This window comes from Hesperophylax consimilis, chromosome 10 (assembly GCF_061612785.1).
Source record: "Hesperophylax consimilis isolate HC1 chromosome 10, BYU_Hcon_1.0, whole genome shotgun sequence".
Lineage (NCBI taxonomy): Eukaryota > Metazoa > Arthropoda > Insecta > Trichoptera > Limnephilidae > Hesperophylax > Hesperophylax consimilis.
The window spans coordinates 14,441,030-14,467,720 of NC_142845.1; the positions used below are offsets into that span (position 1 = coordinate 14,441,030).

The 26,691-nt window shown below is 35.6% G+C and overlaps 2 protein-coding genes across 2 annotated transcripts; one reads left to right on the top strand and one right to left on the bottom strand.

Annotated features, from left to right (window-relative positions):
• Positions 1-1,441: 1,441 nt before the first annotated feature.
• LOC149420335 (prostaglandin reductase 1-like) lies at positions 1,442-11,650 on the top strand. The gene is made up of 7 exons (XM_089636090.1): positions 1,442-1,571; positions 5,557-5,659; positions 7,040-7,228; positions 7,486-7,604; positions 8,052-8,206; positions 9,984-10,095; positions 10,745-11,650. The coding sequence occupies exons 1-7, from the start codon at positions 1,466-1,468 to the stop codon at positions 10,972-10,974; spliced, it is 1,014 nt and encodes a 337-aa protein (XP_089492216.1). The 5' UTR covers positions 1,442-1,465; the 3' UTR covers positions 10,975-11,650.
• A 1,175-nt stretch (positions 11,651-12,825) lies between these two features.
• Positions 12,826-18,664, bottom strand: LOC149420336 (GTPase Era, mitochondrial). Its single transcript, XM_089636092.1, has 5 exons — positions 18,290-18,664; positions 18,003-18,127; positions 14,884-15,058; positions 13,757-13,945; positions 12,826-13,268 (listed from the first exon to the last, which is right to left on the bottom strand). Exons 1-5 carry the CDS (start codon positions 18,518-18,520, stop codon positions 12,900-12,902), a joined length of 1,089 nt encoding a protein of 362 aa, XP_089492218.1. The 5' UTR covers positions 18,521-18,664; the 3' UTR covers positions 12,826-12,899.
• Positions 18,665-26,691: the final 8,027 nt, after the last annotated feature.

A 26,691-nucleotide genomic window follows, 5' to 3' on the forward strand; every position in this document is an offset into this window, starting at 1 on the left:
TTGATAGTGAATGTGCAAATGTGAATGCTGCAGACACATTAGTCTTGGTACATTTATATTTGTATGTAAATTTATTTTATACTATATAAGAATGTACTTTAAATACAGCAATTTTCCTTGATATCGCAAAGGAATTTAACACTTTGAACCACAAAATAACTGTAGGTAAACTAAATAGGATGGGAATATTAAATAGGCAGTCTGCCATCAAGTAAGTTCCTGGAGGTGTAATCAAGTAAGTAACTTGTGGTAAGTACCTAGAGGTCCCAAAAATATTTCCAAAGAAAATTCCCCCCTCCCCTTCTCCCTCCTAAGTGAATGCTATAGCTACACCACTGCCTGCAATTATTTGATAATTATTTAACTGACCGAACGCAATGCGTTAAAATAAACGGAACTTGTAGTCTTCCTCAAAAACCGGTTAGTGGTATCCCACAGGGTAGCATTTGGGTCCCTTATTATATTTAATCCTGAGGTAGAGGTCGATTCAAACGGTTGCTGATGGTTTCACACCTTCCTCGTATTCAATAAATGCTGGCGTCCCACAGGGATCGCTTCTGTCTCCGACTTTGCTTTTGTTGCACATCAACGACCTTTTGTCAGGTCTGCACCAATTCATTGTTACGCGGATAACAGTAACTACAGTCCAAGAGAGCTTTTTTATTTGGCAAGCCCTCAAATGGTACACAGATTACAACAGCTCGGAGGGTTTTGGAGCACGGAATGGAAGGTTACCTCGAGAGGGTTTAAGCTTGTAAGAACAACCTCATCGAATTTGATGTTTCAACGTTCCAATCATTAAATCATATCGATGACAATCTAGTCTCCTTCAATGGCGAATTAAATACTTAGAGAAAAATATATTAACTAAACATTTCCAACCATTCCAAATGAACATAAACCCAGAAAATTGATTAATCAAGGATCATCGTAATATCAACACACAATACTTTAGGACCATGGGTCCGACGGTACAGCATCCTAATGACACGTAGAAAAATCTAAGTACGAACGCCGATTAACTCTATGCCAATAATCCAGAAACTTCTAACTGCAACTATTTATTAGGCGTAACAAATGATCACTAATTAGTAATTACTCCTATTACTTACTCTTAGGTACCTACTAACTCTTCTGGGTTCCAATGTACCTACTCTAACGAAACGGATTTTTATGAAAGAAACAAGTGCAGTTTTTCACGACATTTCTCCGCCACCGCACGATGTAAGCACAATTTAAGAAAAACTTAAGAATAGTTTAATAATACTTTAATGGTAAAAATACTTCAACTTAATGCAATAATTAGTCAGCAGTCTAAAACAGTTAAAGGAACTAAAATATATATATTTTTTAATCTACAAAATAACTTGTTACAGCCCTGTTCCTGTGTGTGCTGCCTTGAACTTGTCCGCCTTGTTTGTTAATCAGTGTAATTCACACTGTGGCCCGTGGAAAGCTTACAAAGATGGTTAAGGCAAGGAAATACGTTCTCGTCAAGCACTTCGAAGGGGAACCCAAGAAGTCTGACCTCGAAATTGTGGAAGAGGAACTTCCTCCGCTACAGGATGGAGGTATGTATCTAATTTCATAAAATTTTTCTTTATTTGAATTCTGCCGATTTAAACGAGGGGTATTTTAGAACTTTTGATTGCCATGAAGTAGGTACCTACTTAGTAAAAGTGTGTTAAGTAATGCAATATCATCCTGGCTAACCTTTGTAATCTCTTTGTCACTAACTAAATGTATAGCAAACCGTGTTTCATGTGTATGCCGCGTAAGGTCAGGGAGTAATAAGTATTCACGAATCTGTTTATATAGCTCACATTAAAAAATTATAAAAACCTTTTTTTGAGTTCATGTAAACGTAACTTATTGTTAATAAATAATGTAAATCTACTTACTAATACTACTAGGTATAATATTATTAAAAAAATACGCGAAAGAGTTAATTTTGAGAAGTTCATAATAAAAGCGAGTTGTTTACTTCAAAAATAAAACGCCCACCTTTTTAAAATGACACTAATTACGTATCTCTTGTATATTTACAGTTCATTATTGTTCAGTAATGCTTCGTGGTCGTGAATTTCGTAAACACACTTTTGTATTAATTTTTGTTTTGAAATTTAAGCTTCGAATATGCAAATATTTGGATCATGAAACACGCCCACAAGACACTTCTTGTGTTATTCTTTATTCCATGATAGTTACGAATTGTAGCAGACAGATTTAAAAATGAAGAAGTATATTTTTTATCAGATGGCCATGCTAATCTTAAAACATAACATGACTCGGCAGTTATACAACTCTAAACATGGAGAGGTATAATGTAGGTGGATACTTAAATGTACCTATAAATAAAATATATCGCATGATAAAATGTTTCTGGAATGTTTACATTAGATTAAGTATGAAGTACCTACACTTGACTCGAGTCAAGCACACAGTACGAGGTTTCAAACTTTCATTTTTTCTGTCTTTCACCTTTCAAAGGTGTTCTACGCCGTCATTTCAAATTATGGAGAGAGGGAAGTGAATTTATATATCAATTTTGTTTAATAGGCAAATTTCTAAATTATATGGATGATTGGAGTCGAATACAAACTTAGAAAAGACGAGATGTTGAAGGCAATTTTAGATAAGGCTTGATAGAAGAGAGGATATTTGTTTAGAGAGGGACATCCAAAAAATATGTAATCTAAAGTTCCTACTTCTAGTCCACAGAATGTACAGTCTGGGGAGTCAAGCACGTGCATTTTAGAAAGGTGAGAAAGAATGGAACAATTTTGGATAATTTGAAGATCTGAGATAGACTGAAAAATTTTACAGATGGCGGGAAGAGGTTTAGTTCGAGCTCTGATTAATGTGTTGGGTCGTTGAATAATGAAACTCTGTGGATAACCTGATGATGTTTAGAATTAAAACATTGAAGAACAAATTTGTCAGCAAATAGTTAAATAAAGAGGGGGATCAGAACATTCTACTTGAAAGGACTTGATAGGCGACGATTGCATCGCTCCAGTTAATATTCGCAAAGATTTAGATTGCATTTTGTCTAATTTACTGATTACATTTTTTGATGCAGTACTAAAAATTGGGCAGGCATAGTCGAAATGGCTTCGAATAAGGGCATTTTAAAGCAACTCCACCAAACGTGATCTGATGATATTTAAGTTTTTCGCATTTAGTAACTATATTATAAATATGGGAATACCATTTATGTTTCCTATCAAATGTTACTCCCAAAAATTTAATTTCAGAGGCGTTGGGGAGTGGAGTTTTTAAATAAAATTTGAATAGGTAGATTTTTATCACGGTTTGAGAAAGCGACACACTGAATCTTCTGGACTGAAAGTTCAAGACCATTTAAAGTGAGCCATGTGCAAGGGGCATCCATAGCTTCATTAAGATATTTGATAGCGGCTGGGATGTTTTTGGATGATAAGAAGAAAGCTATGTCACACGAGGTTAAATCATGTATTTTTTTATCAAATCACAATGACAAGAGATTTCTGTATTCTTTCACCTTTTTGATTACATCCATGTGAATTTTGATTTTTTTTTGATTGAATGAATTAACGAAATGGAATCTCGGAAGTGGAAATTAACTCAATTCCCGACATCCAATCGAGCTGAAACTTGGTAGATAGATTCGTTGTCGATGACAATGCAACTTTTCGTGGCAGTCACGAACACACACACACACCTCTTGAATTTTATGACATTATACAAATTTAAAGTAGTTAATTTACGAAATAAATCCTACCCAATCGGTATCTGGCGAGGTTGGCGCTCTCGCGAGGTGTCACATAAAAAAATGCCACAACAATATTTAGATAGAAGTGCATGATTAGTAATTAGTATTACTACCAGACATAAAACAATCAGTCTGTAGGCCAAGTTAAAAGTCATGATTCTTTTACATAACATAACAGCAGAGCAATTAATCATTTGCAATTATTACATTAGTATGTTATTACATTTTTTTGCAATCAGAAATAAGAAATTATCACGTTAATCAAATAACTTTTGAATGTAATAAATATTAATCAAATCATTGTTCTCTTAAATAATAATCATAATTCATAAATAAAATTTTAAAAAAAAAAACGCATACTTACCTATCACACTACCATCTATCTAACTAATGAGTTCTGAGATATTGACCTTGGGTTCATTGGGAATTGGTTTTAATCTGAAAAAAAGCAATAAGTATTTATAAAGTTTAGTTGCCTTTGAAAATTTGTATAAAATATTTCAGAATTATGTGAAAAAAATCGAGAACCGTGTTAACAAATATTATACCTTTTTCTATTGTTTATTTTATTTTTTCAAACTTTATGCAACCATTACAGGGTAGATGCACTACAAACATCTCGTACAAACTTTAGGCAACGATTACAAGGTAGATGCACTACAAATGTGTAGTACAAACTTTAGGCAATGTTTACGAGGTAGATGCACTACAAATGTCTAGTACAAACTTTAGGCAATGATTACGAGGTAGATGCACTACAAATGTCTCGTACAAACTTTAGGCAACGATTACAAGGTAGATGCACTACAAATGTGTAGTACAAACTTTAGGCAATGTTTACGAGGTAGATGCACTACAAATGTCTAGTACAAACTTTAGGCAATGATTACGAGGTAGATGCACTACAAATGTCTCGTACAGACTTTGGCAACGATTACAAGGTAGATGCACTACAAATGTCTAGTACAAACTTTAGGCAACGATTACAAGGTAGATGCACTACAAATGTCTAGTACAAACTTTAGGCAATGATTACGAGGTAGATGCACTACAAATGTCTCGTACAGACTTTGGCAACGATTACAAGGTAGATGCACTACAAATGTCGAGGAAAAACTTTAGGCAATGATTATGAGGTAGATGCACTACAAATGTCTCGTACAGACTTTAGGCAACGATTACAGGGTAGATGTACTACAAATGTCTCGTACAGACTTTAGGCAATGATTACGAGGTAGATGTACTACAAATGTCTCGTACAGACTTTAGGCAACGATTACGGGGTAGATGCACTACAAATATCGCATACAAAAATATAAAAGTGTGAGTGGACACCTCGGCACCTCATTTCAGTATTTGAGTAATAAGTAATATTATAATATTTAATACATACAAACTCATCCAGAAGTTTCGTCCTACCCAACTAAGTAGATATTTTGTTTTTGTTGATCAATTTTTATTGAACAACAAGAACAAATGTCGAGTTGATCAACTAAAATTGAACCGTCTGGACCGCTATTAGTTACATATTTTTGAACTTTTTGTAAAGGGATGATGGTTTACAAAAACAGCACCATAAAAATGATAAAACCATTATTTTTATAATTTAAATATTGGTAACTTGGAGAATGAACATTATAAAAACAAAAATAAAAGTGATGCACACAAAACTACAAAATTTCAACATTGATGATGAAAATAATCAATATTGTGTAATAGAGACAAGGTCAATCTTAAATTAAGATAAATAATTTAAAGATGTGGTTGAAGAAAACTGATTGTTATTTTTTTGTCGTTTTCAGAATTCCTTTGCAAAGCCGAGTACCTGAGCGTGGACCCATACATGAGGGCTTACATGATAAGGTACCCGGTGGGAACTGATATGGTTGGAACTCAGGTTGCAAGGTGAGCCTTACATTATTACCTATGCCATGTTATTACTATACCGCTAGTCTGCCGTTGTAAGTAAAAACACAGTAATTACAATTTGCTGTGCTAAGTAAAAACACACTAATTACAGTTTATTAAGCTAGAAGTCATTCTCCAGAATAAAGCGTCAAATTTTCACAAACTTTAAGTTTTTTCAAACAATATTTTTAGCATATTTACACTAAGGAGCTCCAGTTAAAAAAAAATCTGATTTTATTTTATTTTTATTGCCGGTAACCCGGTCGTTTATTGACATCAATGGTTATTTACAAATCATGTGCGCCACCCGACTCAATAGACAATATCTGTTCTGACTGTTATCTTTTTATTTTTATGTGTCTTGTTCTATTTCATGTTTCGTTTAGATTTATTAGTATTATCTGTTTCTTCGCTGAAATAAAAATATTCATACATACATTACACACGCCTATATACTACACACGTCACCTGGTAATTAAGGAATAAACAATATAAACATACCACTTAGCAGACATTACAAGGAAATATATCATAGGTACCCAACATGAAGTAACTTATTCCTGTATATTGTTTCATCTCTGTAAATCATGTACTGTTTGTTTCTATAATATAAAAAATATAGATCAATAAACGAAAAATATTTTTGTATGGGAAAAAAAGGAATTTCGAAAAAAGTTATTTATCTTTTTTAGTTCATTAGATGTTGAATAAATCGCCTCCCAAAATTTGTGAAAACATTGATTTTTTTGATTGATTTTGTTGTTGTTTCAGTATTGATGGAATTGAAACATTATCTAGGCGCCTATAATAATTAATATTTTAGCAAATTAATGATAGTGATAGGCATATAGAATTGATCGATGGTGATTGTTATTTATTATTTATAAAGGATATTTTGAGGTTAAAATATTATTGTGTTTTGAGGTTTCAAAATCAAAACACAATAATATTTATCATTTAATTTAAAAAGAAAAATTGTGGTTGAATTATCAAATTGTAAACAAACTTTGAATGAAAAATAGGTTACATTTATTAGACCACCTAAATTAAACTATTGTACTTGCATCAAAATGATCCCTGTTTAAATTCAGTTGACCCTAGTGATAAAGAAGCATTTTTCTAATGGTCAGTTTGATGGCGTCATATAATATCTTTTGTCGTATGATATTTATTCATTTTCTTTAACTACACCATTCGACAGTGCACCCATATCGCCATCATATGGCATTATTAATTCATTTAGTTTTTTGGGTTGACTATGATCTTTCTATCCCGTTACCATTTATACCTGAACACAACTTGTTTCATCAGCATTAAATATTTACAGGTTTCTTTCATTTGGATAAAAAAAATCATGATATTCGTTATTCTCCACAGAATTACCGAGAGCAGAAATAAAGATTTCACCGTTGGACGGTTGGTGGTCTTAAATGAAGGCTGGAGGGACTATACCATCGACGGTGGCAAAAAATTCGAGAAGCCAACCCCCTTCGCCCGAACCTACCTACTTCCTGAGCTGGGAGACCTTCCCTCTTCCCTAGGACTTGGAGTCATTGGCAGGCCAGGGTAAGAAAAAATAATATACATAGAAACAAAGGGAGGTATGGCATAGAAGTGTGCTGAGCTATGACCAAACTGCATTGACTATCAAGGTGGCAGCGCCAATGAAAGTTGTGCATTTAGATGCAATTTCCAGTAGGATGGGTGAACAATGTGGCTGTGGTTTATTTGAACAACACGAACTGGCGCATAGTAAGAATCCAATAAGTATATGTACCTATGCATTAACATTTTATCATAAAATTATTTTCATTGATTTCTAGAAATTCCGCCTACTTCGGCTTTTTAGAGCTATGCCAGCCCAAGGAAGGAGAGACCGTCGTAGTTTCAGTAGCGGCAGGAGCTGTTGGTTCTCATGTTGGACAGATTGCGAAATTAAGAGGTTCGTCATATTTACTATTTAAGCCCTCTCCCTCATGGATCGGTAAGGAATCTACATAAGCCAAATGCAGTAAGAATGAGGGCAATGGAAGCACGCAACACCGCTCCCGTGCTGCAATACAAACTACACACCTATCCATAGAAGAATGTTCACTCTACCAGTTTCTCATAGGTACATCTGTAGTGAATCAAGTGACTCCTGACTAACTGAATAATCTCAGCTTACATTATGACCTCCGCCCATAGTATAAAGAATAACACAAAAAATGCCTTGTGGGCATGTTTTGTGATCAGAATATTTACTCTTGAATTTATTCTTGAAGTTAAAATTTCCAGGAACATGCTTTCTTTTTACATGTATGTTGCTTTATGGGATGTGTGGGATAGCACAAACCTCCCCACATTTCGGAATAAACACATAATTATTACATTTCTTTGTGTAATGCAGGTTGTAAAGTCATAGGATTTGCTGGTTCTGACGCCAAATGCAAATGGCTGAAGGAAGAGCTGGGTTTCGATCAAGCTATCAATTACAAGACAGCAAATGCCACCGCAGCACTGCAGGAGGCCGCCCCCAATGGAGTAGATTGCTACTTTGACAATGTAAGCATGTTTCTTTTTAACTTACAAAATAAGCTTTTTTTTTTTTATATTTACTCCACACAGGAGGCCCTGAAGAAAATAATTTCCCTCAGGGCCTATGTCATCTTTGGGGATGCTGTGTGGAGGGTCTTTTTGTGGAGAGGAAGGAGTGAACATGGGTCTTGAAGAGTCCCATGTTGTAGGAGGGAGGAAACACAGAGGCCGGCAGTTCGTTCCACAGCCGAGCTGTTGAACTTAAGAACGAATCGTAGAAGCGACCCGTTCTCATGTGACAAGTGTCAACTGTGTACAAATGTTGGGCGCGCGTTTGGCGTGTATCCCGACTACGCACCGGTGCCGAAGGGATCAATGACGCTAGTTCCTCAGAGCATCTTCCATTGTAATACAGATAGAACAAGGACAGCATACCTACCTGACGCCTGTGCTCTAAAGATTGCAGTCCGTTTGTTAAGATTGGGGAATCTATCAAACGGACCGCCCGTTTCTGCACAGAGTCAAGGGTTTTTTTCAGGTATTTAGGGGCTCCAGACCAGAGATGGCTGCCAAATTCGACCGTAGGGCGCACTTGCGATTTGTACAGGGTGAGCAGTTGTGTACTATTAAAGTATCTGCGGGCCCTGTACAGTACGCCCAGCTTCTGAGAGGCCAACTTTACTCTGGCTTCGATGGAGCCCCCGTACCTGAGCTGGTCACTTATAGTTACACCAAGCATATCAATGGAAGGCCTGTTCGGAAGATTGCTTCCGTTGAAGGAGACTAGATTATCATTTGGATCCCTTTTAGACGTAATCAGACAGGATTGGGTCTTTGAAACTTTAAATTCGACGAGATTATTTTTACCCCAGGAGGAAATACTCTCGAGATAACCGTCCATTCTCTGCTTCAAAGCCCTTCGAGCCGTTGGAGTTTGTGTGCCCTTTGGGGGCTTATCAAACAAAAAGCTATCATGAACTGTACTGTCATCCGCGTAACAATGAATCGGTGCACATGTCAAAAGGTCATTGATGTAGACCCATTGATGTATTTATTTTTTAATCTTAAGTTAGCTCACATCGTTGCGTGTGCTAATAGTTTTAGAAACATATAACAAAAACATTACAGTAATTGGCAAACAATGGATCTTTAAATATTTAAATTAATGATGTGTTGTATTTAGTCAATGTATAGACCCTAATATCTTATCGTTTACTTTTATTTGTATGTAGCATAACTTGTGTTGAAATTTGAAACGGGAGTAAATTAACTAACCGCTGTGAGTATTCAACAATAACGGGGTATTGACCACCTCTTGCCTTGAGGTGGAATCTCAAATCGTGCAAAATTTCATCAAAATTCTGCTTTAAGGGAATGCGGGTGGTTTTTCAAAATCTCATGCAGACAGTCACCATCCTCTTATTTCGAAATCTCATGCAGACAGTCACCGCCCTCTTATTTCGAAATCTCATGCAGACAGTCATTGTCCTCTTATTTCGAAATCTCATGCAGACAGTCACCGCCCTCTTATGTATTTCGAAATCTCATGCAGACAGTCACCGCCCTCTTATTTCGAAATCTCATGCAGACAGTCACCGCCCTCTTATTTCGAAATCTCATGCAGACAGTCACCGCCCCCTTATTTCGAAATCTCATGCAGACAGTCACCGTCCTCTTATTTTGAAGGTCAAGTGTTTATTTATAAAATTTAAAACTGATTTCTGGTAATTTTTAATTATTAGTGAAAAGTTTCCGGAATTATTGGATGAAAGCACCAGTTGTACTAAATGAACCTTGATTCTAGGTTGGAGGAGAGTTGAGCTCTGTAATTATTAACAAGATGAACCCCTTTGGAAGAATAGCAGTTTGCGGTTCCATCTCTACCTACAATAAAGATCCTGCTGAACTACCTAAAGGTAATAATTTATTATTTTGTTTTCAATAGTCATGTATTAATAAAAATGTACACTAATAGAGAATGGCGGCAATATGTTCCTTCATTCTGTATCCACAGATTGCAAGTTCAAATCCTGTCATGGATAAATAAAAATATATTTAATTTTTTATAGAGTTTTTCACAAACACAATTTAAATAAATTAATTTATATTACATTGATACTTTGTTCCGGATAAACAAATATATCTCTCTGGTGAGATAAAATAATTGAGAACCAAAGATATTAGAAGAACAAGATGTGCTATGTGCAGTTCATACTGTGTGGAATTGTTTTGCCGAGTGTCGCCGGTTTTGTTCACCAATACTACTGCACACCTTCGCTTACGCTAAGGTATCCGCACTAATACATAGAACAGATTTCTGTGCGTACACGTCCCGATACCGTTCAAAGTACCCTAATTAGGTAGTACTCCGCCTACGGTCCGGCGGCCAACATAGTATATCTCGTTCTTCTAATATCTTTGTTGAGAACTGATGCCGAAAATCGTTTTAGCTATGTTTATTTGTATTTTAAATTATTTATTTGTGTTATAAACAGTATTTGACCAATAAAATAACGATAGACACATTCTTTTGCTCACAGTCTAAAGATAGCAATGTTTTTACAGTGGCAGTCATGCAGCGCACCTTTGTCACCTACCAGCTGAAGATGGAGGGCTTCATCGTCCACCGTTGGGTGCCCCGCTGGACCGAGGGAATCCACCAGAACCTCGAGTGGATCAAGGAAGGAAAACTTAAGTACAGGGAAACGATCACCAATGGATTTGAAAACATGTATGAAGCTTTTGTTGGCATGCTCCGCGGAGAGAACACCGGGAAGGCCATTGTCAAAGTGTAAATCTACCAAATAAAGACACACATTAACAGAGAAACGCTTTGATAAAAGTTTTACTATAATTTTCTTTAATGAACGTACCTTTACATTAAATTCAAAGTTAAAAATATAAAATTTTCATTGGAACAGCATTTCTTTAACTTTTGAAGGTGGGTATAACCTCAATGTAATATATTATAAATGAAGCAGAACAAGACATAGAAAATAAAAAAAAGTCTCAACTGGGAATGGAATATATCATTGAAGAAGAAGATAAGTTATATAGATATCCCAGTTGAGACCATTATCAAGTATCATTTAGATTTATTAGTATTATCCTTTTATTCAATTAAAATATTAAATCAAAGCATTTTAAACACTGAACCTTGGGCATCTAAAGATTAGATCGTAGCAGATATTTTGTAAAGATCTCAAGTCTCATCATTAGTTGCACAAAAGATATACATAAAGGCCAGTTGTTTCAAAAATATTCAAATGTAACATCAAAGAGAAACAAACACCAATTAGTTTTCGAGATAATTGAATGGTACCCGTTAAACGCCAATTCTAAACCCGTTTCAGCTTTTCAACAAATTGACCACCCCGTGTTCTAGATATAAAATAATCCCCAGTATAACCATGGTGAAAGAGAACCTTTAAACCTATAAACCTCATTGTAATATTTAATCATTGAAATTAGGCAGCAATAGCTCAGTTGGTAGAGTTCAGGTCGCTGTAACACGAGAGGATCCGGGTTCCAGTCCCTGTTGCGACCGTTACCTTTTTATTTTCTGTGTATGTCTTTTGCGTATTTCCATTGAGTTTTTATTTTTTATTTAATATAGATATAAGTGGGTACAGTGGTGTTATATAAATTACATAGCGGTACAAAATATATTTATAATCGCAATCTCACCAAAGAAGAAACTGGTTCTTGTGCTTGGGTCAGTTGTCAATTTAATAGGCCTATACCCATTTATTTGATTAAATGACAACTACACACATACTAATCAATATTGTGTCATTCAGTCTGGTTTATTTTGTAGATATACATATATCTCAAGTATGTGATATTTTGTCCTATTAATTATATTATCTTAGTATCTGAAAACACATACCTAAGCAAGATTTTTACGATTGTGCGTTTTGTACTTTTACTCCGTTGTATGCAAGTCATTACTGTGGAAAATTTATCAGGAAATACCCATTTTACAGAGAAACAGAACTGATTCTTTAGTGATTTCAGATTAGGACAAGTATTTGAAAATATAAATGAATGAATCTTGTGAATGAGACTTGACCCAAATCATTTTCAATTCGACCGAGAGTTATAGAACGATTCTTTAATTGTTAGACCCATTCGAAGCATTTTAAAAACTGAACCTTGGGCATCTAAAGATTAGATCGTCGCAAGATTTATCAGATATTTTGTAAAGATCTCAAGTCGCATCATCAATTGCACAAAAGATATACATACATACAAAATAAGATATTCAAATGTAACATTGTCATCAGATTGGAAATCATCACCAGTTAGTTTGAACGGTACCCGTTAAACACCAATTCTAAACCTGTTTCAGCTTTTCAACAAATTGACCACAGCAGGGTTCTAGACATAAGGTACTCCCCAGTATAACCATGGTGAAAGACAACCATTTGGAATCGAAACGTTGCTTGAAATGGCTTTAGTTGTGTTTGGTGATCAGATCTAGAATAACCAGGTACTTCCCCACCTTCCTCCTCCCCATCTGATTGCCCTCTCCCACTACCTTCAGCCACATAACATACTCTAATTGGGGAAGCTATATTCCCACTGGCTCTTGTGCAGTATTAACTTTAAAAAAAGAAAAACAAGACAAATAAAAACCAAAAACATTTCTAGAACATAATATTTACTGGTAGGTATAATAAAATATATAAATAATACAGGTCTAAAGATAACAAACGGCTCATTCCTTGAAATCTGAATCGACCCGCAGAGATATTGTTAGCGAGACGGGTCTGTGGAACATCTGCACGAGGTCGTGCCTCGCCGAATCGGTGATCTGACGAAGTTTCCCGCCTCCTGCTCCGGCTATCAGCTTCTCAATACGCTCCGTGGGGCAGGTAACGCAGACTAGACACACCAGCTTGTCCGAGTCCTGCTTGTCCTCCAGGTACTCTATCTCGGTGACCAGCTTGTACGGGATCTCCTGGTGCAGAAAGTCCAGGAACTTGGCGCGTACCGTCTCCACAATGAGGGTCTCTCGGGTCTGATCCGACCAGTCTTCTTCGGAATATATCCACTTGCCCGGTTTGGCGCTTTTCATCAGATATTTCTGGAAGAATAATTTTCTGTGTAACGACTAAGAAAAGTAAATAATCAGGTATCGAAGGGTTAGAAATAAAAGCATTTCAGGGGAGCGATTTATCTATGCCAACCACAGACTAAAGAAAGAACATACCAGACTACAACCTTCATTGCCCTCAACTACAAATACAGAGGTTGCAGGTTCAAATCCCGTCGCACGCAAATAATGTTTATTATACTTGCGGTGCGTTCCAAAGACCACCATTCAGAATTGAAGTGTTACTTGAAATGGCTTTAGCCATTTTACTTGACCAGATCTAAGTACTTCCTAACCTTCCTCTTCTCCAACTCCTTCCCTTCCCCACTTTCTTCAGCCTCACAAAGTACCCGCATTGAGAATGCCAAAGTCTCACCGGCTCCAAGAGCACTTTGGACGCTTGTGCGGTATTCACATAAAAAATACAATAAATATAGTTTTACATAATGCACAATTTTGAATTGTTGCAATAAACTAACCTTTATCTTTTCTATACCATCACCTTCCAGGGCAGACACCATAAATACGTCTGAGAACCGAGAATAGCCATTTTTATTATTGCACCTTCTGCTGGTCAGTCCCTTCACAATGGGCTTGCCGGCGACTATTCCATTGGATAATATATATACGAGGTCGAGGAGTTCACGCTTGGACTTTAGCAAATCAATCTGTAACATAAAAACATAAAATAATCACTAAACATGGGTGAGGCCATTTCAAGCAACGTTTCGGCAATGGTAATATTTCACCAGGACAATACTGAGAGTATCTAACAACTAACTAAATATCAAGCCGTCATGCCAGGGTAGGCAGAGAGGATGGAGCTGCAAGCAACTCCGCCTTGGCAAACACTCCTTGCTTCATTCAGATTCGTACATAGTCTCACATGCCCTTCTGTTATTCTGACTTTTGACATGGACCGACTCAAGTATTTGATTCTTTTTCCACCATTCACTTTTGCATAAAATATTCTCCTTACTCAAACCATCTAAGCATCCCTTTTTATAATTTTATTAATTACTCTTAAAACAGCCTTGCATTCTTTCCGAATCTCCACACTTTTAACACGGTCATACTCAGTTATACCACACAAAAGCCTCAAGTATCTCATTTCTACAGCATTTAGTATGCTTTCATCCTTCCTCTGCCAGTTACATGCCTCGCTGCCCTACACCAGGGTTGGTATCAGCACTCCATTGTGGACTGCTAGCTTCGCTTCTTTGGAAACTTTTTCACTTTATTATCATCACCAACAGCGGTCAGTCATTTCAATGTCCCTATCGGCCTATCCATACCTCGTAAACATACTTCCTAATAAACATCTTAGCAATTGAGGAGCTGGATGCAATAACAACAAAGGCGTAAAAGCTGTTTTTGATCCCATTGCCTTTTTGGTATCTCCAATCTCTTCTTCATCTGCTGTGTAAATATTACTTCCGTATCTTTTACACGGCTGGAGCTACACGCAAAAGTTTGAACACTACTTAATAGTAAATTTTTAAACTTTCAACGTGTTTTACTCAAAACTACAATTGTAATCATAAATTGTTAATGCATCTAGCTCCTCTAATATTGTAGGGGAAAAGGTGAAATAAATAAATCTCACCTTGTTCAAAATCAAGAAACTCGGTATATCTTGATTTTTTTCCAGAATATCCAGGATGAGCGGGCTTATTCTGTCCTTGGTCCATTTGTTGGCCACGTCCATAATGACTCCCACGATGTCCGCCTTCCGCAGGCTCACCGAAGGGGCCGTGGTCATATTATGGTGCAGGTTATATCTGAACAAAATTTGTTTAGAAAGTAAAGCAATGGGTCAAAAATTACATATAGATTGGTCAGTAAAATTTTTACCACTAAGAATGGGATCTTTCACAGAATTTAAATATAGTTTTACAGAATTTCACAGAATTTAATAATAGAACTTGAAAAGAAATTTCACAGAACTTGAATTAGAGCTTTGATGAATTGTTCAAATTCTGTGAAACAACATATACACGGTGTCCGGAAACTCGTAGTACAAGCGGGAAACTGGTGAATCTACATCACATTGGAGTCGATTTTGTAGTATAATTTTTTTTGATTTGAGCTTTCGTTTTCGAGTAAATCGAGTGAGAAGTTGATTTTTTTTTGATAAAATTCTTATAAATTATTACTGAAGATCAAAGTACCCAACTAATTAAAACTATTCAAAAGTAAAACAAATAAAGAAACCCGGATTTAAAGCATTATTTTGAAATCACCCTTCATTTAATCCGGTGTAATCATAAAATATTTCTGCTCTGCAGAGTTAAAACATCTGTTCTTCTAATATTCATACCTATCTCTGACATATTCGCAAAATATAGCTTTCTCTAGTATGTTGGGTTCCACTAACATATGAAGGAAAGAGACGCACGATAGTAAACAGTATTCTAAGCAGATGTCCCATTTCTGTTAAATCGTAAGTAGGTCAGTGCTGATTTATGGGTCACCGCAGGTGGCCGTATTTATGAGATTGTTTATACATTGTTTACATTGCATTTTGCTTTAAGAAATTTTCTCGTTAATTTAAACATAAAAGCGAATTGTGGGCGAAATTTGTGTGTTTTAAAACGTGTTATTATTGTTTTGATATTGATACTTTAAGATTTATCATCGATGCCTTCGACGTGTTTGAAAACAGTTGTACGTTTTTAATGTTTTGATTTTGAGACTTATCATCGATGCCTTCGACGAGGTAAAAATTAACTCCGACATGATTCAAATAGTGCAATAATCAATCATCAGACGGACCCAACTGTGCTTGGAAGTTAACGGTGAACATTTAAAATAATTTGACGTGTTTGTGTTTTGAATTGGAGATTGGAACATCGCTACATATTGTGAGTACCTACCTATGCTAATAATAATTCCTATCCGTTGCGTCGGCGTCTCAGATCGAATGACGAAAAAATTTCAATCCTGAAATAGCCGAAAAATGTATATTTTTTTATTTTTGGTGAAAATGCTCAAATCAAAAAACTTTATGTTTATTTGGGTTTCCCATGTGGTGTAGATTCTCAAGTTTCCCGCTTGTACTACGAGTTTCCGGACACCGTGTATATAGGCATATATTTTTTATTACTTAAATTCTAATTAGTTATAATAAGAAACAACTATTCCAATTATCGGAGATGGTAAATAGTGCTATTTAATAGTTTTACGGCCATCTGTCATATTGATAGAACTAAAACGTATAATTAATAATATTTTTGTTTTTACTACTCCTGTTTAATTTTTTTATTAAACCAAAACTATAAACCTATTTACATAGTTAAATAGGTTCTTAGTTTGTGTTTCTTAAAAAGAAACATTATTTTTGGTAGTTATGCATAAGTGTGGTAGTCGTATAGTTAAATATTTCCAAATTGGTCAAAGCAAAAACAGTGATAAAAGTCTTTGTTAAATTTTTACCTACGACTATCGTTTTTAATACACATTAAAAAAATAACCCCTGATTCAACTTAATGACGATAAACAGCAACTTTTTGTATTTCCGACTATGGAAAATAGTACTATTTAATATTCATTTCTTTCATATTAATATACGCGAAAATCTGCTAATTGATGCACCATTTTGGAAATGGTAGTTGTAAGCAAAAATTTACGTAGTTTAGCGCTGAAAATTATCTTTTCTATTTCACATTTTCATTTAAATAAAAGTCCTACAGTAGCAAAAGGCAGCCAGTTGGGACAGACAGAGGGAGAAATGTTACAAAATGATATGTCAGTTAACCCTAGAAAGATAATCTACGTTCGCGGAACATAGATGGCTTTTAAATATTGTTGTTTCTTTTTAAATACAACACGTAGCGTCTTGTCTGTCTCAGTCAATTCAGTCATCAGCCGGAGCTAATGTGAGACAGCTGTGTCACAACGGTAAGTACTCTAGCTACTATGACTATGATGTACGTCCGTGAGACGTATGATTATCTTTTGTAAAACTTTTGCGAGACACATATTTTGTGTAATAGTTTAACTCTATTATTTTAGTTATATAAAAAGACTGAAAAGCATTTAGTTATAGTGAATAGTGCCAAAAAGTAACAAAGAGTTTTAAAAATGTTCCTATTATAGAAATAAAATATTTGAATTATTATTTTTTTTAATGATAAACTAATGTTTATAAGACAAGGTTTTATGCATAGCATAAAGGATAACAAATAATTATAAGCAATAATTAGTCGCTTGAATTATCAATAATAATTGAAAATATCTCCGAGTAAAAATAAATGCCGCCAACAGGAAAAAATAAATGCCGCCAACGTCCCATTTTAGAACGTTTCAAACTTACTTTACTCAGGAGATATTTTCAATTTGTATTGATACTTCAGGTGACTAATTATTGCTTATAATTATTTGTTGATTCATAAGAATTTTTTTATGTTTGGAGGTAAAATTTTCTAATTTATAAATATAATTACAATAATACATAAACTAATGCGTAAAACCCAAAATATACTATAAAATACATATATTTCACATTATATACTTATGTCATTGCATACGTCTCTGGTACGTATGATTATCTTTCACGCCGTTCAGTACATGATTATCTTTCTAGGGTTAAACCAAGTTTATTTGACAATATAATATATTTTCAATGTCTTGAAGTCTTGTCAGCCCTCCCCACTGGTCGAGAATCTAATAGTGTACCTATTTGAAGAACCACAATTTATGAGAAAATTTACTAAGAATAATAACCTTTTTTGTTCTCGGGTCGACACTATTCCCGGAGTATCCAAGAAAACAATTTGTGTATTTTCTTCTGTGCAAATTGCTTTTGCAAGATTTGTTGTCGTGTGAACTTTGTTTGATGTTGCACATACCTAAAAAGGAGAAGAGTTTTATTTTATTAATATTTACCTACTGCACTAAATGCTGTTGTACAGTTACCAAAAAAATGATAACAGTACACAAAATAATGGTAATTCTTAATAATAATACTAATAGTGCGACAATAACAAACTGTTGAATTCGTATCTACTTACTTTCCGATCAACTAGGTTATTTATCAAGGTGCTCTTTCCAGAATTGGGTACTCCAACGATTGCGACATTGACAATCTTTTCATTGGAAACTTCTGATTGAGGGTAAATGGATAATGTTTGCGAAAAACTGCTGCCGTTTGGAATTTTAACTTTACTACACAACAGTGCTCTTCTTGAAACGAAACATGAAAATATGTTGCGATTAACGATCATAAGAGTGGAATTAAGCATTTTTAAATATACGGATGCGTTTCTTGCAGATTTGGTTTCAACATGAAAATATGAAAGCAAAAAGTTTAAACAAGTTATTGTGAATTATATGAGTATGAAATATGACAGCAAGTTTTGAGGTTAGTTAAAATACACTTATTCTATGGTTTTAATGAACTAGTGATGAGCACAATAGAGTATTAGATCCCGAAAAGATAGATTTTGCTGTCGATTAAATTTCGAATATTTTCGCCTCAACACTATTAGTCTAAGAGGTCACGGTCTTTTTCATAACGATCAGAGGAATGGGTAGTTTTAGTACATATTCAAAGTATGGCATCTCCGCATATGAAAAACGTTGGTCTGCCTGCTCTAAGTGGTTGCAACTATGAGTTATAGAGCTTACAAGAGGCTTCATTGTTTCGAAAAAAAAACGATCAGAGGAATGGGTAGTTTTAGTACATATTCAAAGTATGGCGTCTCCGCATATGAAAACAGTTGGTCTGCCTGCTCTAAGTGGTTGCAACTATGAGTTATAGAGCTCACAAGAGGCTTCATTGTTTCGAAAAAAAAACGATCAGAGGAATGGGTAGTTTTAGTGCATATTCAAAGAATGGCGTCTCCGCATATGAAAAAAGTTGGTCTGCCTGCTCTAAGTGGTTGCAACTATGAGTTATAGAGCTTACAAGAGGCTTCATTGTTTCGAAAAAAAAACGATCAGAGGAATGGGTAGTTTTAGTACATATTCAAAGTATGGCGTCTCCGCATATGAAAAAAGTTGGTCTGCCTGCTCCAAGTGGTTGCAACTATGAGTTATAGAGCTTACAAGATTAGGCTACATTGTTGCGGAAAAAAAAACGATCACAGAAATGGGTAGTTTTAGTGCATATTCAAAGTATGGCGTCTCCGTATATGAAACAAGTTGGTCTGCCTGCTCTAAGTGGTTGCAACTATGAGTTATAGAGCTTACAAGAGGCTTAATTGTTTCGAAAAAAACGATCAGAGGAATGGGTAGTTTTAGTACATATTCAAAGTATGGCGTCTCCGCATATGAAAAAAGTTGGTCTGTCTGCTCTAAGTGGTTGCAACTATGAGTTATAGAGCTTACAAGAGGCTTCATTGTTTCGAAAAAAAAACGATCAGAGGAATGGGTAATTTTAGTACATATTCAAAGTATGGCGTCTCCGCATATGAAACAAGTTGGTCTGCCTGCTGTAAGTGGTTGCAACTTCGAGTTATAAAGCTTACAAGATTAGGCTACATTGTTTCGAAAAAAAAAACGATCAGAGAAATTGTCAGTTTTAGTATATATTCAAAGTATGTCCTCTCCGCAGATGAAACAAGTTGGTCTGGCGGCTCTCAGTGGTTGCATTTCAGAGTTATGATGCGCGCAAGTCATTGCATTGTTGCGAAAAAAACGATAACAGAAATGGTCAGTTTTAGTACCTATTCGAAGTATGGTGTCTCCACAGGTGAAACGAGTTGGTCTGCCTGCTCTCAGTGGTTGTATTTCAAAGAAAAAAAAATAACAGTAATCAATAAAATAAAAAAATTAAATCGAACAAATCCAATTTTTATTAATTCAACTTCCATAATCTAAACATCTTTGGGTAAAATCACAGATTAATCATTTTGTAGAATATTACTAAGGCTTAAAGAGTTAAATATTTACTTACTTCTAATATTCTTTTAATATTTTTATGAGCTTTTTCATTAGTCACATCAAAACATCATGGATTTTGGCGATAAAAGTAAAAAATAGCTTAAAAAAAGGGGTCTACGGTATCGTATACCGTTTACCTAATTCGAGTTTGAGGGATTTCTTAACGTACTTCGAAAAATGGTGTTCAGAAAACATAAAAAAGACAACCTAATATTATAGTAGGAGATTTCAATATAAACATGAATAAAAATGCAGACATCTATACAAAAAACTTAAAAACTTAATCATTGAATTCAATGGGATGAAACAACTGGTAAAAGATCCCACTAGAGTAACTCTAACATCAAGTACATTAATTGATCTGGTGATAACAAATGTATTTGAACTACAGGTAAATCTATTAGATGCACCCAGAATCACAGATCACTCCATAATTCAAATTATAGAGCAAAATCGAAATACGAAAAAACATTTTATAAACACCAAAGCTTATCGGAACTATGCAAAATATGACGAAGAAGAACTAAGATTACAACTCAGAGCACAAAATTGGAATGGAATAATGGAACTAGATTTTGATATTAAGGTAGAAACATTTATAAAAAACTTAAAATATTCAAGATTTCTTTTTTAACTTGGATAGATTTAACTTAGATTTCGTCATCTTCGGAATCTTCTTCTTCGCTGCTTAGGCACGTAGACGAGGAGTCTGTAATGTGATAAAATAACTGTAAAGTTTGATAGAAAAAATGACGATTTTGATGATACGAAAATTATAATACATATGTATATATAAAAAACAGAAGGAAACGAACTCTTGTATGTATAGCTTAATGAGATTTATGGTTTAGATACGTAATATGCCATTAATAAGAAACAAATACATGCAAACTTTTCGTTTCCTAACGATTTTTACCTATACATCCGCAATCGTATAAAACTTACCACTGACATCACCAGAAATATTGTCATTTTCTGACTCCGTTACAGTAACATCAGATACTTTATCTGGTAGTCGGTTCCCTGCATACCAGATAGGGACATATTTGCCGTGTTCTTCTTTCCACCCATGTTCAATTGGCAATAGATAGCTTGGAGGATTTTTGGTTGAATTTATCCAGATATTTGATACGTATTTAGCTCTAAGTATCTGTTGAACTAGTTCGATTTCAGACGGTGGCAAAAAAGCAGCATCAAAATTCATAAGAGTTTTTTTAAATTTTTCATTCTCTTTATTGGGCTTAAATTTTTTGAGGAAAATTTTATGGCGGGCCTCGTTTACAGATTTACTCTTCACACCATATAACTCACATATGAATTGTTCAATTTTGCATTTGATTTCATTTGTCAATGGAGCATTAGAACTTAGCTCTATTAGAGCCTCTTGATAAACTGTGTTTTTACTTAGGATATTGTAAGGTTTTTGTTTGCCCTTTCTATAAAATGCAGGGGTATAATCACACCCTGTCAAAGCATGAAACGCTGGCAAACTCTTTGCCAATGTAGCACCAATACTGAGATAAATTTTGTTAACATTTACAATACGTCGTTTGGCAAGAGTGCCGGATTCAATAAACATTTCATGCTTTTCGAATTTGTCCAAATTTCCCAGTAAAATGACGATTACATCAGTGTCAGAAGTTTTAATCAAAATATTAGATGGTTCTTGAATACTGTATATGTGGTATATTATTTTTGTATCGGTTTCTTCGTGGTGCCCACACATCAAATTAGGGTTATCGTTTTGCACAACCTTTTTGCCGTCGCTTTGATATTCATACGAATAACAATTATTATCAAAATTGAGATTAACCGTGCTTCCAGAAATGACTAGACTAGCCTCCTCGGAACTCCAATGTTTTATGAAAAAATGCACGAGTTCTTCTTTGAATTGTGTAATTCTTAATTCTTTGACGAAATTTCTTGGTCTGATTTGTTTTGGCGATGTTATTTTATACTGTGTTTTGGGGGTAGCTTTGTGCCCAGCTCTCATTTCACGTTCAAAATCTTTGATTGAGGGTGATAAATAAGAATCAAATATTACATCGATACGGTTTGCTTTGTAGCTCATACATTTTTTCAAAATGTATAGCGACATTTCACCAAATGTTTTCACATGCACTGGTATTAAATGGAGAATATAGAATCCATCTACAATCACAACATCAATTTTTTGTGGCGTATTGGCATTGGCTGTTTTTTCCAATATTTTCATGAGTGCAGCCTTGTTAGTCTTCATCAAGGAACCATCTGAATGACTCATTGAAGGTGACGATGAAGATAATGGATATTCCAAAATTTTTGGCAAATCTAGTTTCTGATTAAGGGAAATTCCTAAAAGACGACCGAAGACGTTTCGTTCTGCTTTTATAACTTGCAGTTTTTGTGCTGCTTTACATGGCTTTTTTGATTTATCTGAACAGAAATTCCTGATTTCATTGCGTTTTATTGGTTTCTCGAAACGGTCGGAATTTTCATTACATTGAGATATAAATTCTTTTCTCTGATATTCTCCTGTAGCCTCTATATTGAGCAGAAAGTCTGCGGTTTCATTCGTTACTGAATTCCCAGTGACAATATTGTACAGTTCGTCTTTATCGTCTTGATAATCAAATGGATTGCCATAAGATTCTACAGTATCGACAAGTTTCTTCACTGCCTTTTTGTTTTTGGAAATGTTGGCTGTCTGCAGATCAGAGGTAACGTCTTGTACCCTGGTAATATTAGTTTCTTCTAAAACATGAGTTATAATGGTGGATCTCAGTGCATGGCTTTTTGCCCAACGCTGTCGGCCTGACAAGGAATTAGTAAAATGGCTAACACCAGACAATCGCTTAGCAGCATCGGCGTTTATGGTTTGTTCTAGTGTTAAATCAACGGGTTGTCTAGAAAACGCTTTGTCAGTGCGCTTGATACCCAAGCCATGACGTTTTAAATGAAGCTCGAGGCCTGGGTGAGTGTCTTGGACTTTTAATATGTCGTCATGGTGCTTTGTGAGCCATCGCGCATAATTTGGATGATTTAGTATGAAAAATATATTGTTAATTTTTGGAAGTACATATTTGTAAAGCTCAAAATTGTTTTCTCGTATCGATCGGCTCAAAAGAAAGTAATACTCGATCAGATTTATATATTGCATGTAAAATTGTGCCGTTTTGCCGTGTTCTCCGTTTTGAGTTTTGAGTCGTTTATGAATTCATACAATTTTTGTAAGGCATTTTTATGGCTCTCGCGTATAACGTGCCACACACCGTCTTTTTCATTGAACTGACAGTCGGATATTTTTTCAGTTCTTCTAAAAAAATCTTTCAAACAATTAGTGTGATAAAATAATGGAACACTTGTCTGTGAAATTTTATGTTGTAAATTGACTTCGTTAGATGCTAACGATTTCATCAGTATCTTTTCGCGGGTTTCATTTGATTGCAAACAGTGCATCTTTTCAAATTTTTTATGTGATTGTTTACGCTGGTGATCGCAGAATAAGCATATAGCTTTGCAACTAGACGTACTTGGTGAAGGTGATGACAATGTCTCCGCTTGATTATCTGAAGTCTCGACTGGCAGAAGTGTTAAACTGTTGGTCTCAGGAGTAGATATTATTGTTTTTTTCACTGCGGTAAATTTTTTATAGCACGATAGATGATATACGGCAGTACTGTCACAATCATTTGGTATTTTGATATGAGCATGTTTCAAATTACGGTTAATACGAACTGTTAATATATCACGACACTTTTCTAAACTGTTTTTATTAAAAGGCAGCACTTTTTCGTCCATCTTACATTCACAAAACAGGCATGTAGTATTTATGTTCGACATTATTGTAAAAGTGGGAGTAACGGGTAATAGTATTAAAAAATGCACCAAAACAAGCGAAAGCACACCCTCTCACAACGATTGTACTGCGCACACTGACGCGGGACGCGGGCCGCCGGGCCGGACGCGGGCGGAGGAGGGGGCAATGTGTGTGTCAAGCAGGGTTCCCGATTTGCGGGAATTCCCCAAACTGCGGGGAATTTTTCAGATTTACTTAAAACTGACCATTTCTCTGATCGTTTTTTTTTCGCAACAATGTAGCCTAATTTTGTAAGCTTTATAACTCGAAGTTGCAACCACTTAGAGCAGGCAGACCAACTTTTTTCATATGCGGAGACGCCATACTTTGAATATGTACTAAAACTACCCATTTCTGTGATCGTTTTTTTTTTCGCAACAATGTAGCCTAATCTTGTAAGCTCTATAACTCATAGTTGCAACCACTTAGAGCAGGCAGACCAACTTGTTTCATATGCGGAGACGCCATACTTTGAATATGTACTAAAACTACCCATTCCTGCGATCGTTTTTTTTTCGAAACAATGAAGCCTCTTGTAAGCTCTATAACTCATAGTTGCAACCACTTAGAGCAGACAGACCAACTTTTTTCATATGCGGAGACGCCATACTTTGAATATGTACTAAAACTACCCATTCCTCTGATCGTTTTTTTCGAAACAATTAAGCCTCTTGTAAGCTCTATAACTCATAGTTGCAACCACTTAGAGCAGGCAGACCAACTTGTTTCATATACGGAGACGCCATACTTTGAATATGCACTAAAACTACCCATTTCTGTGATCGTTTTTTTTTCCGCAACAATGTAGCCTAATCTTGTAAGCTCTATAACTCATAGTTGCAACCACTTGGAGCAGGCAGACCAACTTTTTTCATATGCGGAGACGCCATACTTTGAATATGTACTAAAACTACCCATTTCTGTGATCGTTTTTTTTTTTCGCAACAATGTAGCCTAATCTTGTAAGCTCTATAACTCATAGTTGCAACCACTTAGAGCAGGCAGACCAACTTGTTTCATATGCGGAGACGCCATACTTTGAATATGTACTAAAACTACCCATTCCTGCGATCGTTTTTTTTTCGAAACAATGAAGCCTCTTGTAAGCTCTATAACTCATAGTTGCAACCACTTAGAGCAGACAGACCAACTTTTTTCATATGCGGAGACGCCATACTTTGAATATGTACTAAAACTACCCATTCCTCTGATCGTTTTTTTCGAAACAATTAAGCCTCTTGTAAGCTCTATAACTCATAGTTGCAACCACTTAGAGCAGGCAGACCAACTTGTTTCATATACGGAGACGCCATACTTTGAATATGCACTAAAACTACCCATTTCTGTGATCGTTTTTTTTTCCGCAACAATGTAGCCTAATCTTGTAAGCTCTATAACTCATAGTTGCAACCACTTGGAGCAGGCAGACCAACTTTTTTCATATGCGGAGACGCCATACTTTGAATATGTACTAAAACTACCCATTTCTGTGATCGTTTTTTTTTTTCGCAACAATGTAGCCTAATCTTGTAAGCTCTATAACTCATAGTTGCAACCACTTAGAGCAGGCAGACCAACTTGTTTCATATGCGGAGACGCCATACTTTGAATATGTACTAAAACTACCCATTCCTGCGATCGTTTTTTTTTCGAAACAATGAAGCCTCTTGTAAGCTCTATAACTCATAGTTGCAACCACTTAGAGCAGACAGACCAACTTTTTTCATATGCGGAGACGCCATACTTTGAATATGTACTAAAACTACCCATTCCTCTGATCGTTTTTTTCGAAACAATTAAGCCTCTTGTAAGCTCTATAACTCATAGTTGCAACCACTTAGAGCAGGCAGACCAACTTGTTTCATATACGGAGACGCCATACTTTGAATATGCACTAAAACTACCCATTTCTGTGATCGTTTTTTTTTCCGCAACAATGTAGCCTAATCTTGTAAGCTCTATAACTCATAGTTGCAACCACTTGGAGCAGGCAGACCAACTTTTTTCATATGCGGAGACGCCATACTTTGAATATGTACTAAAACTACCCATTCCTCTGATCGTTTTTTTTTCGAAACAATGAAGCCTCTTGTAAGCTCTATAACTCATAGTTGCAACCACTTAGAGCAGGCAGACCAACTTTTTTCATATGCGGAGACGCCATTCTTTGAATATGCACTAAAACTACCCATTCCTCTGATCGTTTTTTTTTCGAAACAATGAAGCCTCTTGTGAGCTCTATAACTCATAGTTGCAACCACTTAGAGCAGGCAGACCAACTTGTTTCATATGCGGAGACGCCATACTTTGAATATGTACTTAAACTACCCATTCCTGTGATCGTTATGAAAAAGACTGTGACCTCTCAGTCTATATCAGGGCAAAAAACATTCTCTTTTTGGTAAATATTCGGGATTGCTGGCCACGCTGAATACATTTTTTTTTCAATAATTAAAACCTTTTGATTCACCTTAATTTCTATAAAAGGCAACTCTCTGCATTTGGGAATTTTAAATTAACATAAACGTAGGGAGTGTGACGAACCCATCGCTCAGGGAGTGGAAACACGACCTGCAATAGCCATCCCAAACTAAGGTGTGAGCTACCATGCTCAAGCTGAATGACCCCGGGGAACAGTGTCACGAACGGTGCCTCAGGGAACCAAGGGGGATTGGAGAGGAGAAATGAGAC